The 17,548-nt window shown below is 37.9% G+C and overlaps 1 protein-coding gene across 4 annotated transcripts in view; it reads right to left on the bottom strand.

Moving 5' to 3' along the window:
- Window positions 1-2,459: 2,459 nt before the first annotated feature.
- ADAM23 (ADAM metallopeptidase domain 23) overlaps window positions 2,460-17,548 on the bottom strand; it is a 179,879-nt gene continuing 164,790 nt past the window's right edge. For 2 of the 4 annotated variants that reach the window (XM_075284288.1, XM_075284289.1), the window contains exon 26: window positions 2,992-3,161. In XM_075284288.1, coding sequence (XP_075140389.1) covers window positions 3,116-3,161 — 46 coding nt within the window. In that variant the 3' untranslated portion in view covers window positions 2,992-3,115. Of the gene's footprint in view, window positions 3,162-12,723; window positions 12,815-17,548 lie in introns of all 4 variants that reach the window. The other 2 variants (XM_075284287.1, XM_075284286.1) reach the window with 2 other exon arrangements.

Below are 17,548 nucleotides of genomic sequence, written 5' to 3'. Positions count from 1 at the left end.
CAATCATCATCATAAAAAATAGTGTGCAAAGAACAATGCTATATAATGTAATACTAAACATAACACTAGCTATGGTATTTGTAGGGCTTGAAGCGGATATACTGTGCACGTAAATTGGTAATGTTTGTAGCAATGGGAATCACCAATATGTACAAATAGGTAAAAATACATTATTTGAAAAATTTGCAGGCTGTATACCTTACTCCAAAGTCACCTGACTTGTGAAATAAATGTGCACCCTGGGCTCAACATGTCTGCTGGCCACATGAGCATTTTTATCTATTTACTATTCAGTAAGTGGATGTTAAAGGGGTTTTTCCACCATAGCAAGTTATTACTTATCCATTGCAGAATAGTTAGGGTCCAACTGCTCAACCCCACTGATCGGCAGAATGAGGGTCTTTCGTTCTGAATGGAGGGGTGGATGGGCAAAACACACCACTTTATTCATTTCAATGCAAGTGCTGAACATGGTTGAATTTATATTTTGGGTATCTCTGGCACTCCTCCCTATGGGCAGGATGTTATAGAGTAGAAGGAGCTGGACAGATTTATACCCACCTCGATCGATAGATAGATAGACAAAATATATATATGACCGCACCAGTATAGGCATAGGGTGCTCACCAATGGGAAAAGGATTTGTCCCATTCAATATAACTCCAAAAAAGCAGGCGGCACACCAAAAATTGTGAAAAAAAAATGAGGGAAGTTGATTGCCCCATACTACGACGTTTCGGCTCCAAGAGCTCTTAGAGCCGAAAACGTCGCAGTATGGGGCAATAAACTTCCTTCACAATTTTTGGTGTGCCGCCTGCTTTTTTGGAGTTAGATAGATAGATAGATAGATAGATAGTCACAACTTGTAATTTATTGATTGTAATTTGAAAATCCCGTTCTCGTCTTGAGGTCAATCGGTAAGTTACAAGTTATACTGACTCGTCCCACAGTATTATATGTATATTAATCCTCTCAGCTCCACCAGCTCTATAACATGTTGCTGGCAGGTTTAATACCATTTTCATGGTAACATCCATCAGTATTACTATCACTAACTATGTATTAGGAAATACACTAAATACAATTTTGTTATCCTTGGCCATAGTAATAAAAGTAATATTGCATATCAAAAACAGTCTGAAAAGCTTTAGAAAGTTCCAAAATATGTATAGCATGTAGTAAGGTATAGGAATGATGACGCCTAATAGATTTTTACTGAAGTATTAGTTGTACCTGGTCTGGACAACATATCCAATAGCCAGGAACAAAGTTATGATCTTTTCAAGGTTGCCTTGTGAAACAGTAGTACATATGTTCCTAGGGTCTAGTTCCCAAGAAGTACAAACAAAGGTGAGTATTAAAAGCGTTATACCACAAATGAAACTTATCCTTTATCCACGGGTTAGGAGATAAGTGTTTGATTGATTTGGGTCCAACCACTAAAGCTCCCAGTGATCACGAGAACTGGGGTACCAAGCCCTCCCCATTTTAATGGGAATGCAGACACACATGCTGACACTCCACCTCTATAGACTGCCAAAGAGTAGCTAAAGTACGGTGCTTGGCTATCTAAGGCAGTCCCATAGATATAAATGGAATGGTTCACGTGTGATTGTTGTTCCAATAAACATGGGGGACCCCGTTCTCCTGACAGGTGGGAGCCCCAGCAGTCGGACCCTACTGAATACACACGTATCCCTTATCCTGTGGACAGGAGAGTACTTTCATTTGTGGTACAACCCCTTTAATGTTTAAACCAAGTGTCTACACATAAGGGTTAGGGACAGACAGAATAGTGTGTGACAATGGCATAGAATTCTTAATCCTATAGAATTTACAGACAAAATGTCTGCTTCCCTATGCAGTAGTGGCTATTTCATACAGCCATTAAATATACGTATACACCGACTTACTGACTTTCCCAGCCTCGTAAATTTCCCATAAGAAAGTGATGCAAACAGATACATATTTACATGCACGATGGAGAAGATGTGATAAAAGAAATGTGCATATGATCTTGGCACTTTAGTGAATAATTTGAGTATGTAGCTATATTTGTTTTCATACATTATGTACAAAATTTCCTTGACACAAAAAAATGGAACTTAATCATATTTAGAATTCTTAAATACATATCCATTTACAGTATATACTTTAATAAAGGTGTACGTTTTTTGGTTTCAAGCATACAAACCCTAGATCACACCTGTTTTGTGCCAAAATTTCCTGCATGTACATGCTTAATCTTCCTTATTTATGTATGCAAGCCCAGCGTGCCTACCCTACATGCTAGAAAAATGAGGGGGCGGAATATATATACATATCTATAGCTGGATAGATATATATATTCATGTATGTAATATATAAAATATATAGCACATACCTATATACATATAAATATATGCATATATTTGAATGTATTTTAATATATTATTTTTACATACACATAAAGCTTTTGTTGTCAGAAAAACTTTCAATACACTTGATATTTTAAAGTCTTCTATTTTCATATGTACATGTCCTCAAGAATTTGTTTTTCATTGAATGACTTCATGTCCACTCTGCCGCTGCAGAAAATCATGGCTTGGATTTCAGCAAAAGTTTGCTTTTAGTTTAAAAGACTGCAAAGCACGTAATGATCTGACGTCATCAAATAGTTTTTTCCTTGGTTCTCTCCATCTTTGAGCTTTTGGAGGTGACGGTTGGCCTAATAGCTGGTTGTCCAAGTTAGCACTGTGCCATGCAGCTTTGCTCTATTTTGAAGAAAAAATAAAAAAATTTACATGCCTTGGAGTTTCACCAGTGTTCATTGAGGAAAGTTAGTCATGCTTATGCTAGACAATGCGTATCAGACATTTCAGTTGTTTCTCATAATCAGCCCTGCTTTTATGAAAAAAAAACTATTGCACTTTTTTATTTTATGAGATTTGTAGTCGACGCGTTTCCCAGGAGCTGTATGATTTCTTAGGCCTGTATAAAAAAAAAGCCATTGAAGATATTGTATTGTAGTACCAAAGGATTAACGTAAATGGCGATGGAGGAGACGGAGCAGATTCCACGCATGAAGGAACTGGCGTTCATCGATAGTGAAGGAAGACGTTGTGGCAAAGTTGCTTTATATTCCAGACTGAGATGGGTCGTATCTTCTCTTTTTGACATTTCTTCCAAAATGCATCAAAGAAAGGAAGGATGGTAAAAGAAAAGCAAAGAATCGTTAGTTTACATTTAACAACCCCCAACAATTGTCTATATTCATGGCAGAGCGGACACGTCACCATGAGGCAGTGTGTCATGTCATCTGTCAATTTCCATAACTATTTAACCATGGGAAGAATATGCAAATCTGTCTTCCATGATGTAATTAGGAAGTCAGGTGCCTCAGTGTTGCAAACCAATAGAGGGCGCTCACTGAAATGTGCAAGCCTGTCTTCCCTGATGTAATTGGGAAGACAGAATCTCAGTGAGATAGCCCAATAAAGGTTTGCTCCCTTTAACATCATGCTCGACCCTCCAAGAGGCCTTTGTTTTGCAATGATGCTGGGAGTCTCCACACACCTATATGGTGGGCTCTCCCCAAGGAGTGATGATATCCCCATAACTATTTAGGAAGTGATTCCATAATTTTGGTGTAGGGTATGATCTTCATTGTTACAGAGGATACGCGGTGCTAATTTATAGGTATATTGGTAGTAAAGACAACAGTGCCAATTGGTGAACTTTGCTCTACCATAGACGCCGACCCCCCCCCCAAAAAAAAAAAAAAAAAAAATTGAATAGTTTCCACAAAGATAAAGCACACCAAGGGGAATGGACTCATTAATTGGTTAGTAAAGAAATTACAGCTATTAAGTTTTTGTTAAATGGTAAGTACACAGAGCGCTGATGTCCATTCTCCTTATACAGTGGAATTCTGTAAAGAAATATAGCATGACATTACGAGGCAACATACACTGGGTGCAACCTCCCCATTATCTGGCTTTATGTGGGGCATCAAGCAAAAGGGCTCATGCATTCAGATTGGTAACACTTGGCATATGCACCACTACCGCCACCAGTTTCACATGCAAAACACAGAACAGTAGTATCGAAATATGCATATGCAGCCATGTGTTCTGTGACACGCGTGTGAAGTTTCATTAATCCAGACAGAAAAAAAGTGATTTTAAACACATCTTTAAGACACAAGATAAAAGCAGGCAGTTGTAGAGATATGTGAGCTGGAAAGCACAAATGTGGCATATAAATGTATACATATTCTAATATATATATTTATATGTAGAGATAGACACTATACAATTTACTAATTCTGGTTCCTACATATGATTAAGCTCACTGACAGCAAACAGGTCCAAGAAACCACAATAATAAAAAAACATTCTTGCATTCTGTTAAACAGCATCATATCATCTGGCATGTGAGAAACAATACTCCACTTTGTCATGCTCCTCCATGCGGTACATCAACTATTTTTTCTTGAACTATATTATAGACAGCACTTAGTATCCTAGATAATATGATCTTCATTGAAGTATTGACACTTTGATGCAATGTATAAAGTTGTAAGGTTTTGTATGAGTGTAACTATTTCGGCCTAAAGGTACCCATGAGAATATAAGCCTATCCGATCCCGTATTCTCAGGGGAGATTGGCTGCTGCCAGAGTTGGGGGTCGACATTTACTGAAGGTCTATGGCCATCTTAAGGTCCAGTTTATACTTTGTATTTTGAACCAGTTTTTGCACATTTTTAAAATAAAATGCATGCAAAAACTGAACCAAAAAGTTACATCAATTTTACTCTTGGCTTTTTACATGTAGCCCCATAGAAGCAAGTCTGGACACAATTCTAAAACTGCAATTCTGCAATGTCAATTTTACTTTGCTACATAGTTATTACGATTGGAAAAATACCCATTCCCCACAATTCCAACTAGGCAAGGGGAAAGGTTGTGGATAAAAGGAGGGGGCATTTGAAATCTTAAAACTTCAAACATTAACTATTGTGTCCTTAGGTGGAGGCAATTCATCTTGGCCCACAATAGTTATTAGACTTCAGTAACAAACAAGAATTCTATACATTTACATTTTGGTCTTTGTTGGTGATGTGACCAGGTTCTGAGGCAGTCTACTCCACAGATTCACAGCTCCTATGGTAAAGCAGCCTTGTTATAGGTAGATGTTAAACCTTGGCGGGGTGTCTCTTGCCTTTTTTGAGGACTTAACATGGAGCAGTTTTTTACTGTATATCAACTGAATGCTACTATTGATCAGCGCCTCTATCCAGATATCTTTCCATTGCCTTAGATTTTACATTTCATACCTAGAGATTTGTGGAATACTATGGGATATAATTTACTTGACCACTGAAATGACTAGATTTTATCATGATATCAAGCTCGACAAATTGCTACATTGACATCTGCCAATATCTCTAAGATTCTGATGAGGGTACTATCAATCTTTTTAGGCCAAAATTTATGTTTACATAATCCGACCTTTCTCTCTGGATTTATAGGGGGCAATATAACCCATTGATTTAAGAAGCATGAATGCAGACCACAGTTAATTTTTATTATGCTATATTTTCCCATTACCTTATCTTTGATAAACCCGATATCATCAGTTTTAAGGAGGATTATCAGCTAGTTTATCAATCTAAACGTATCAGTGTAAATGCTAATCTGTCGCCAAATACACTCAGATACCACAATAACAGGAAGAGGGTAATATACATGCAGGAGCACAATACATTAGTGGATGGTTTTTATGTGTGCACGTTGTAATCACATGCATCATATTCTATATCTAGCTCTGGACTGTTGGAGAAAATTCATTGTCAGAAGAGGACGACAGCTTGTTTTTGGTTTTTAAAAGGCCAACTGGGTAGTAAGCATTGTAAACTGACAGAATATATTACTACTGTCATATAATATTCTTTTGCTTACTGTATATGCGGTTGGTAGTTTTAAAATGCAGAATTGTTGTTGCCTATGGTTTGGATTTTTTTGCTTTATAAAACATATATCTTTGTTATATTTCTGAGAAAATCCTGGCCCGTAATTTTATACCATAGCAATGTGAAAGTATAAAAAAAAAATAGCTAACCCTTTAAAAAAAAAAAAAAAAGAAGCCTACTTTGGAGTTGAGGACAGATGGATTTTTACATTTTTTGTTGCCATGTTTAGAAAATCATAACTTTTTTTATTTCTCCATAGCCATCGCTGTATTAGGACTAGTTTTGCAGGATGAGCTGTACTTTTAATGGCAGCATTTAGGAAACATATGATAAATGTATTAAGTATGGAGGACTGTGACAACATAAAGAAAGTTTTACCTTTATTATATGAGTTATGGGTAGATATCAAATATGTATAGTGTTATTATGTTTTACAACTGTGTGAAGTTTGTTTTTGTGGGATGAGCTGTAGCTTTCATTGGTATCAGTTTGGGTTAGATAAGACCTACACAGCTATTTAGTAACTATTCCATTTTGTGGGAGGTCGCATAAAGAAAAAGTATCAATTCTGGTATGTTTTTTAGTTTTATTATTAAAGCACTGACTATGTTTTCTTAATAACATATTGTTTTGAGTATTTACACTTGTGATGATGCCAGCTCTGTCATATACTAAACATTATTTGACCAAATTTTTTGTGCTTTTTATTTGTAATAGGTGTTTAAAATTTTATTACAATTTTTTTTTCAGTTTTTTTCAGTTCCTCAGGGAATTGCTGCTATAATACAATATAGTGCGATATTCCAATGTATCTAAATTTTTCTGTATATTTTGGTAAGATAAAACCCTGAAGTACATACCATACATTTTAAAAAATATATATATATATATATATATATATATATATATATATATATACAGTATATATGACATATATATTTATAAGTCCCAAGGACCAATGCTAATGATTGAACATTGACATGTTTAAACATTTGTATATTATGAGATGTTAACTCTAACAACCAGAAAAAAATGGCAGTTTCTTAAGACTAATTTATGTAATGTAATGTAAAGTTGGCTTTTCACTATTTGGTATACAAGGCTAGTTCACATGGAGCAAAATGGTCAGGATTTTGATGCGGAGTCCGCTTCAAAATCCTGACGCCTCCCATTGAAATCAATGGGAGCCAGTCATTTTCTTTTTCCGTGAGCAGTTTGTTCCCTTTCATGGAAAAAAGTAGTGAGCTGCCCTTTCTTCAGGTGGATTCCATGGCTGATTCAGCCGCCGCGTCCGCCTCGTGACACCACCCTCCGGATTAGGCCCATTCATTTAGGCCTAATCTGGAGCGGAAAGCCGCGAAGGAAAGTTTTCATGTGGAACCCCGTGTGAACTAGCCCTAAAAGAATATTATATCCATGTTTAGTCAAGAACTGAAGTAACTGTGTAACATTGCCAAGTGTCTCTGCTGCTATAGTGTATATAAAGACTGGCGAGAGATCAGAAAATCTTTAGTGATAGTGGCTGCGGATTAGAAAGTAAATCTTTATTGTTATTTAAACACAAATATTATTTATGTATAACTGGAAAAAAACTTGAATTATATTGTGCCAGGAGGGTTTAATATTAGTTAACATGGATACGTCCAGTGACATTCTGTATGCTTAGCATAGACTTCTTATAATTCGAGATAAAAACAGGGGATAAAGTGAGTATCCAAAAAATATAGGGTATTGGATACTCACTTTATCCCCTCTTTTTTTTCTAAAAATATTAGTTTATATATTAGTTTATAGGGAAACTCTCATGAAATATTTCTTGTTATACAGACTTCTTATAATTCCTACAGTGATGTCAATACATTACATCATAAAACTGCTTTGAAGGTCTTAGACAACGGAACAGGTTTAGTTTCAGACTAGCATGGTCTGTTTTTGTGATCCTGCTTGGTATTCTCACACCTTAAGTGGAAGAATTTCACCTCTAGCATATAGAGATAAAGACTAATATGCAAATATACTAGATCACATGGGTATAATCTGAAAATTCTGGTCCATGGTACAAATCTCAAAATGACTTTCCAGAAGTCCATGTGTAGAACAAAAGATGTTGGGACTTCTCATATACAATGGCCTAGGTGCAGCTGGAGCTCCTTTAGTAATATCAGAAAAATATTCCATCTAATAAAAAAGTATACATTAAGGGGAATTATTCATATTATAACATATTGCTAGGGTATGCCGTGACTTTGTTTGGTGGGGGGCTGACCTCTTGCACCCCACTGGTCCTAAGAATAAAGGGATTGAGCACTGGTTTGGCCTCTTCTAAGTTATACCTGTACAGCACTTGGCCACCAGGTAGTGACGGAAACTGCAGCCATCCACATTGATCTGAATACGGTTGGGCTGCAGCCAGTAATTTTGCTGCGTCCCCTTCCAAAAAACTGGAAAATATTCTTTAAAGAAACGAAAAGTATGTTGGAAAGTTTTTTTGTTTTTTTTTCCCTTATAGCTACACATTTAAATGTAAGAACCACATAAGTTATACATGTAAAGCCTTGTCGTAAATTAATCAAGATCAAACAATAACATGATTGACTCATGACATCATGAGACGTTGGAACAGTCGCGTACAGTAAGCAAGCAGTGTCACTTTTCTAACACTATAGCATAGCACTGAAGGTTGTGCTTTATTCCAAGCCTATGATATAAGTGACAAATAACAACATACAGGAGGTGAGGTTACCACGGCTAGTCCTTTCACCAGAAGCTCAAAAGAAGTAGATTTTAATGTTCCCATCCCCTTGAATAATAACATGCACGTCAAGCTGTGTGCTAGGCCAGGCCAGTGATTGAGGTTCTGCTACAGCAAATAGTTTAACATTGCAGTTATCCATGGAAAATACAATTCAATTTTGTTTTTAAGTTACATGTAAAATGACACTTTGGGTGCAAAGATAGCAACTAGATAGTTTTCTTGAGATAATGCACTTTTTTTTTTCCAACTATACTAATTTTTGTTCACCTTGAGAGATGGCTACATATTTTTTGACTAGTAAGCCCTGTTCACACAAGATTTTTTGGGCTGTCAGCTGTATTTTTTGGTCCAACCACACATCCTGTAAAATGAAAATGACAGTATCATAGATTTACTAAGCTGTGGGCTTCAGAATCACCATAGCTCTGCTGTACTGCATTCACAAAGCACTGAGAGTGCAGGACAGAAGAACCACCGTGAGATGACCGAGGTGCCAAACGGCCATGAAAAACATCTATTTTTTCTAGCCGTCTTGTACCTTAGGGCAACTGTTATCATGGATGCCCCATACATTTGAATGATGGAGGGATCCATGAAAATGATAAAAATTGGACACAACCTATATTTTTATGGTCTGTTCCAATGCACCGTCAAAATAATGGTCATGTAAATAGCCCGCCATTCCTTTCTCCGAAGGAAAGAATAAACAATCAGGGAAAACAGACAAGGTATAATATATTATGTAATGATGAAACCACAAAGCAAAAACTTTAATCTGTTATGTACATGTGGTCATTTCCTCTAAGCAAGCTTTGATTCACTAGAGTGAAAGTAGTCCATCTTAAAGTGTAGAATTCTCCACAATTCTTAGGGTATGTTCAGATGGCGGAATTTGCATTCCCCGTGAGAACACTTCTGGGCACCAGCATCCAGTTGCAGCATTTTGCTCCAGATTAGGCCCGAAGAATTTTGCTTAGAATTTTTAATCCCTTAATGCCACAGAGGTTTTGGATCTTAAAGACCAAGCATTTTTTTTCTGCAGCCTTAACTTTATTTGTTTCTCTATATACATAACTAAACATAAGCATATGAGAGCTTATATTTTGCTGGAAGGGTTGAACTTTTTATTTATACTATTTTGGGTACATTAACATTTAGCAACATCTAGCTGACACTTAATAAGAATGTTAACTTTCAGTGGCTTTTGTTTTGTGTTCTGGGTTATAATTTAACATGCTGCAGCTGTTATATGCTACTGTCACAATGGATGCAGCATCTAATGCCTGATACCAAAGACTATCAGCAACAAAATGATCATTGGGATTGTACAGCACATAGCAATACAATCCCATTGTGAAGCGCTACCATAAAAAGACAAAGCATTAGCCCTCAGTAAAATCACTATATGGCAGTCATTAAGGGATTAAGTTCTTAATGGTATACCTTTTAAAAGCGTAGCTGACTTCCCAAGTAAACACAAAGGTATCCGAGAAAAATCTGCATACTTCTCATTACGTGTTTTTTGTTGTTTTTTTGGGGGGGGATTTTTTTTTAAGAAGGAAGAGACAGTGGGCAACTATAGTGCAATCCTTGAGAATAAAAATAAGTATATTGGTGATATAAATTGTCTGTCACAATGTACCAGTGTAGGTAAACTGTATCTGCCCGCAGTCTTTCCGTTTTTACCTTGACGTGTAACGTAGCCCCAGTATTAGAAAGCTGCAGGACGTTTCAATGTACAATGATTACAATATATTTACTTAAAGCCAAATTTAATATTTCTGATCTATGTGTACATTACACCTGACGGCAGTCAAGTCCTGTGAAGTCACTTCATGTTTATGGTCAGCTTTAGATAAGTCAGTTAAATGTTTGCACTCCTCTTTTACAACTGCACCAGGTTATGAGATAATCGGGCTGACTCATATGATAACATTACTTTCCATAGATTTATTTTTACATACTCACATAATCTATAATATCTTATAAGAGGCTAAACTGAATAACCTGGTATAACTACCATTATGTACACCATGGGGGAGATTCATCATGAGGAGACGTTATAGGCAGAAGCCCCACATTGCGAAAACGCAGCAGTTTTCAGTACCTGCAAAGTGAATGGGATTCTGGTTAATCCCATCCACATGTTGCAGAAAAAATCTTCAGAAGAAAAGCGGCGTTTTCAAAAAACACTTGCATTTCTGAACTTGCAGCACGCCAGTTATACTTGTGGAAACGCTGGCGCTTTCCATATATTTCGTCTCGCTACGTGTGGCCTTAGCTTCAAAGTCAGTTTTGCAGGACTTTGTGCCTTATTTCCACAAAACTAAAATAAATGTCACATGATATTTGATGCATCTTCTGAAATATTACTGCACTTTCCACCCTCTTTACAATGAGATTGCAACAATTATTTCAACCTTGATGAATTAGATGTTCAGCAACTATATCCATTTCCCTCCAACTTTCTAAGTAGCGAGTTGCAGCCAAAGAACGCTGCGGAAAAGACTGGTGGAAATGCATCACCATTTTCTCCACAGCGCTTTTCGAAAGAAAGTCTGCAGAGTTTTCCTCTGCGGACTTTCTGTCCCTATTATACCTATATGAAAACTGGCAGCGTTTCCGCAGGTATAACTGATATGATGTGATTTACAAAAACATGATGGTTATTGAAATCATAGAATTTAATAGAGATTTTTTATGCAATGCGTGGATGGGATTAGACAGAATCCTATCCACTTGCCAAGTACTGTAAAACGCAGTGTTATTTTGGCATGAAATTTCTACTGTGGCCAAAGATGGCTCCAAAAGCAGCGGTTTTTTGCTGCAATTCACTGTGTGGGGCCTTAGCCTAAAAATGCAAAAAATAAAATGTTTGCATTAATAAGTCTAAAAAGTTTCAAACCTCTGCTTTCCAGCTATCTGATGGTAGAGTCCTGGAGTACAGGGCTTCACAAATTCCCAATGTCTATATGTGGTTTCAGAAATACGGGCAAAGTAACATGGAAATGCAGCTGTACATTACTGCAGATCAATACCCGTTAGCATGTTTTCTTTATGTGAGATGGGATGAGTATAATAAATGTGTTTGTTTTCTGACACAAGCTTGATAGCAGGCTCAGAAAGGCAAACATTTCTGTCATATACTCTTTACACAATCATTTATTCCATTTAAAGCCAACTCCAACCTAAAACCATCACTTTCATTGTCATTAGGTATATAGGATTTAACTCAATCCATTCCGCAACTATTTATTTCCGGTGTTCATGATATCGAAAGTTAGGGTGCTGACAGACTTTGTACCTGAATATGGCTAAAACCGCATCCAGTCCCCGGCTGCCAACACTTTCACTTCGGTGCAATGAGGCATTCACAATATCATTGCTAATGTCCGCTACTGTCTTCCGTCATAGGATGACAGCAACGGCCATTAAACTGTCACAGGGAATGTTCACAGACTGACTCTGTATGCATGACTATCTTCAGTAATAAAAGTAAACAAAAATGATGGAAGAAGGCTTCCGCCATGTTGTTTGCATTAGTGTCAATGAGAATGGACACAGAATTCCTAAGTGAAACATTGACGAATTTCAGCTGCATTTAAACCAATTTCATTCTCATCCTCATTCATTTCTGAAATTTTGGTGTGGCATACCTGATATTACTATTTTAGATACAGTAATTCATCTGTAATACCATACCACAATCTGACTTCACAGGAGACCAACATTAAACATCTGCGTGAGTCCGTCATTAGACAAGTGGAAAATATAGGAAAATATGTTCATTTTCTGATCACAACATAACAAAATGGAGCTCAGATTCTCATTGGATACACTCTAAAAAGCTATCTTATCACCCAAGTGACATTCATTTCTTTACTCTCATGTCTTAATTAACATTTCTAATTAGTGAAATGCTAGAACCATGTAGCAGAAACTCAAAGGTAATATACAGTAAGCAGAAAGAGTTATGGCATTGCCATTGAAGAGAAGACATGCGTTGTTCCTTACTTAAAGCCCCATCCAGTCCCCCCAAGGACAATAGCTGCTACCAGGATGGCACCAGCGATGGACCCTATTATAAGGTTGGTGGCACTAGGACCTGTGGTAAAGGATTATGGGAAGAAAAACATAAGAACCAACCACAAAAGGGAAACGCAGGCAAATAATCTTGTGTTCTAACCTAAGAAATACATTCAGATTAATCTCTATTAATCTCTGGTTTCCACCTCATCTAGTAAATGTGGATTTTTTAATACATTTGCTACTCTGGCCTCATTCCATTAAGCTTTTAACTGCTAATAATTTAACAGCACATTATTTTGCTATAAAAAAGTTAAGGGGAATTTTATGCAATAAGATTTTGTGTTTTTAGTAATAGGATATTTAAAGGCCAATACAAATGAGTTTTCTGCGTTTCCTTTTTTTTATTGTTTTTATCACCTTTTACATATTCTATAGAACTGAATTCTGAAATAAAATATGAGTTACATGATATTACTGTGTACTGTTTCTTGCCCTAGTCCAGGAGGTAAAGAACATCAAGTTAGTAAGTAGTAGGAGCCATTATATCACGTCTTTGTGTTTTCAGCTAATTTGACGACCAATGTAAAAGTTAAGAGTAACAATTAAATTAACCTCGCTACATGAATTCTGTTAACTTTACTTCTACTTTAATCATTTTAACAAGAGTCTTCCTGTTCATTGGACTATTCCGAACATCAAAGCAATTTATTTGACATTTACATGAATCAAACAATCTTCGTCAGTGAACAAGCTTAAAAGAAAAAGGTGATGCATGAGAGATCCACTTGGGTAATTTTCTTTAAACAGCATAGAGAACACTTGAAAACTGAAGAGTTCTTGAAAAAATTATCTCATAGTCACACCTTGGCTTTTCCATAACCTTGTCACTTTGCATTTACTCCTACAACCCAATTCATGTTTGTGTAGATCATTGTCAGATTTCTAGTACAAACACATTTCCTGCTGTACAAAATTTAGGTAAGCGGATTCCTATATGAAACGTAACATTTTCCTTCTCACTCCCTATAATGTTATTTAGTTGTATCCTTAAGTTTCAGTGAATACAGACATTTCACATCCCAAGTGGATAGTTAGTGTGAAAGGAGGCTTAACCTAACCTACAACCACATAACCTGTGCCAATGCAAACATAGACCTACTGGACCCTAATGATAAATCCTACTGGAGCAATATAGTCATCTAGGAAATAGCTAAGTGTATAAATCGTGTATATACCGTATTTTTCGGACTATAAGACGCACTTTTTTTCCCCAAAATTTCGGAGGAAAATGAGGGTGCGTCTTATAGTCTGAATGTGGGTTTGCAGCATGGCCGCGCTACTGCCACCGCTGGTTTTCTTCAGCGGCAGGAGCGTGACTATACTGCAGGCCCCGGCAGCTAAGACACTCCCCGGCATCCGCCGGTCTATTACAGCAGATGCCGGGGACTGTCTTAGCTGCCGGGGCCTGCAGATTGCCGCGCTACTGCCGCTGAAGAAAACCAGCTGTGACAGTAGCGCGGCCATGCTGCAAATCCGCTCCTCCTCCACAGGTCCCGGCAGTCAGTTAGCCCCCCCCCCACCGGCCCCATACCTTTAGTGATGCAGGCCGGCTCCTGCACGGCGAGGCCGCAGGAGCCGACCTGTTCCGATGACAGCTGGGAGCCTAATGAAGGGGTCTATGACCCTCCGCGATAGTAATGTATAGAATCTCCCATAGACGGCAATACACTTGTATTGCCGTCTATGGGACTTGCAATCAAATGATTGCAGGTTCAAGCCCCCTAGGCGGGGGATATTAAAATAGTAAAAAAAAAAAAAAAAACACTTAAAAAAAATATAATAAAAAATAAAATAAATAAAAGTTCACCTCCTTTCCCTAGAATACATATAAAAGTATAACATTACTGTGAAACATACACATTAGGTATCCCTGTGTCTGAAAATGCCCGGTCTACTAATATTTTTATGTACAGTGAACATCAAAATCAAAAGTGCTAAACCCCCGGGTTTTTCTCTCTGTTTTGCCTCTGAATTAAATAAAAGGTGATCTAAGCAATAAACATTTCCCAAAATGGTATATCTAAAAAGTACACCTGGCCCCACAAAAAAAACGCCCTATACATCCCCGTACAGCTGCAGGGTCACCTGTCAATGTGGCCTTGCAGCTGTTCCAAAACTACAACTCCCATATATTAAATATTTTACCATTTTTTGCCTGAAAATTTTTTTTCCCTATTTTTCTCCTCTAAAACCTGGGTGCATCTTATAGTCCGAAAAATACGGTACTAGTCATATTTTATCTTGATTGTATCGTGACTGTATGAAACATCAATGAAATCACTACCTAAATAGGGGGCAATAAAGACAAATATTACTGGTAAATGAGTGATACAAGAGTGGATGGAAGAGCAAATGGAAGGTTAAAGGGGTATTCCCATCTCAAGGATCATGCTCAGGCTTGTGGTTTACACATTACATGGCTTTGTCTGTCTTGCCAGATACAGCTACATTTTATCAACGTATTACATTCCTGCTTTAAGGGTCAGGATGTTGACTGATAAGGGCTAGATAAGTTTCTTTAACAATCCCCGTTAGGCTCTATTCACATCACATTTTTTACATTCATTTAACGGAAAAAACCCAGTTGCAAACAAATGGTCATCTCTAGAGGTGAGTGAATTTTGCTTGGCCGAATTTTCTGATACGATTCAATCTAAATTAATTGCCTACGAATCACATTAAAAAACCAGCTATCCAGCTGACATAACCTATCCAGAGGCATAGGCTGACTTCCTCAGTTCTAGGCAGGATCAACCAGGTACTGGGGGCTTCTAGCAGCCCGGGGTCACTGGACAGACCCCGAGCTGCAGAAGATGAATACCGGCACCTTCTGATCTCGCCACGGGGGCTGCCGAGCGGGGACATGTAGCATGTCAGAACCACTTGGATGCCGCGGTCATGTTTGACCGCGGCATCCAAGAGTTAAAACCTGGGATTGGAGTTGTGCTCCGCACAGGGGTTATGGAGAAGGGTATTAGCTGTCAGTTACAGCTAATACCTGCTCCCGATGCTGTGAGTGGTCGCGAAGAGGTTAAAGGGAACAGCCGTTCCGAACAGCACGCTCACAGCACGCTCCCATAGAAATGAATGGAAGCGGCCGGCACGCGGGGGGTTAAGGTGCTTCCATTCATTTCTATGGGAGCGTGTTGTTCGGATCGGCTGATCCGAACAGTGTTCACTCATCTCTAGTTGTGACATCACAGGGCTGGCTGGCTGCTGATTGGCTGCAAGCACGACATTGTGGGTGAGCCCACGTTCCAAGAGATCTTTGCCCCATGTCCTTACGTGCAGCAGCTATTTTTTAGTAAAAATGTGATTCGTTACCACGAAGCGTGAGGAAATCCAAATTTGATTCGAATTTCAGGTAATATTCGATTTGCATCGAATTCTACTTCGGGAGCTTCGATTCGCTCATCTCTAGTCATCTCTTTACAGAGACATCATTTTATTTTTGTGTCCTTAAAAAAAAATGGGATGGAAACGGATCCATTAAACAGATGTAATAAATGTGATGTGAATAGAGCCTTATCTGTGGATGTAGATCCAGAGATAACTGTGCTGTTTGGAGCAAGCACGAGCTCCATGCAAGAATGAACTGAAGACCAGGAAGTGGAGGTCAGAGGAGACACGCCTGAGAAGTGAAGACCCCTTTAAAATGAATCCTACAAAAAAAATCCAATTAATGATAGTGATGGGTTAAACTCTAACTCAGTTTTGGAGATACACATGCTTATTTCTTAGGAATATGCATTACCTACAATTTCCTAAAATACTTACATAGTTACATAGTAGATGAGGTTGGATAAAGACATCAGTCCATCAAGTCCAACCTATGACCCTACAATCCCTACAGTGTTGATCCAGGGGACGGCAAGAAACCCTATACTTATCTAACTTCTGCAGGTAGAAGCTAAACAGATAGACAGATATGGAGAAATAGTGGAAAGCACTGCAGAAATGAAGTTGCCCATGGTTTAGAAATTACCCACAGTAATCCATGTGTAAGCTTTAGGTCACACAGTGAATCTAATCTCACAGTCTATGACTAAATAAATGTACACCAAACCTATGAAATTGGGCCGGCTAACCATCTAATGTTTATGGGAACCTTTCAGAAGGCTCAAGCTGTTGGATTTCAATATGTATGACCCTTTTATTCTCAGAGGGACTATACAGCTCAGTATGTATACATATGTCCTTCATGGGGACTATACAGCTCAGTATGTACACATATGTCCTTCATGTACTCCACTAGACACCATATATTTGGAGACATTGGGGTAGTTATGCCAGTTTTAGAAAAGTTGCATTTTTTTCTCAACTTATGTGCTGCACATAAAAATGCAATTCTTCTATAAGAGGAGCTGGTAGCCTTGCAAGATTTATTATCAATTATGTAAATTTACTGCTGTAAATGATGCCTGAAATCTGTCAACTATGAGATATGACATAGATTTCTGTATAAGCGTATGAGGAGACGTGTCCCATTATAAATGAGTCTTCATAAATAACTCTAGGGGAAATACAGAGGTACTGCAGAGGCCTCTGACATCTCGATGGCTGAAATGACCTCGCTGTATGGTCACACCTGATTGTAACAGGGTTATTATAATGCGATTCCACAACATATTAATGTGCATCTCCAAAGCAGTGGTGCTGTATACACAAATGTAATCCAGTATACATAACAGTATGTGTGTATGCAAAAATAGGCCTTGCTATACAAGGTGGTCCTGATGGGTTTTTTTTA

This window comes from Leptodactylus fuscus, chromosome 8 (assembly GCF_031893055.1).
Source record: "Leptodactylus fuscus isolate aLepFus1 chromosome 8, aLepFus1.hap2, whole genome shotgun sequence".
Taxonomy (NCBI): Eukaryota; Metazoa; Chordata; class Amphibia; order Anura; family Leptodactylidae; genus Leptodactylus; species Leptodactylus fuscus.
This window is presented reverse-complemented; position numbering and strand designations above follow the sequence as displayed.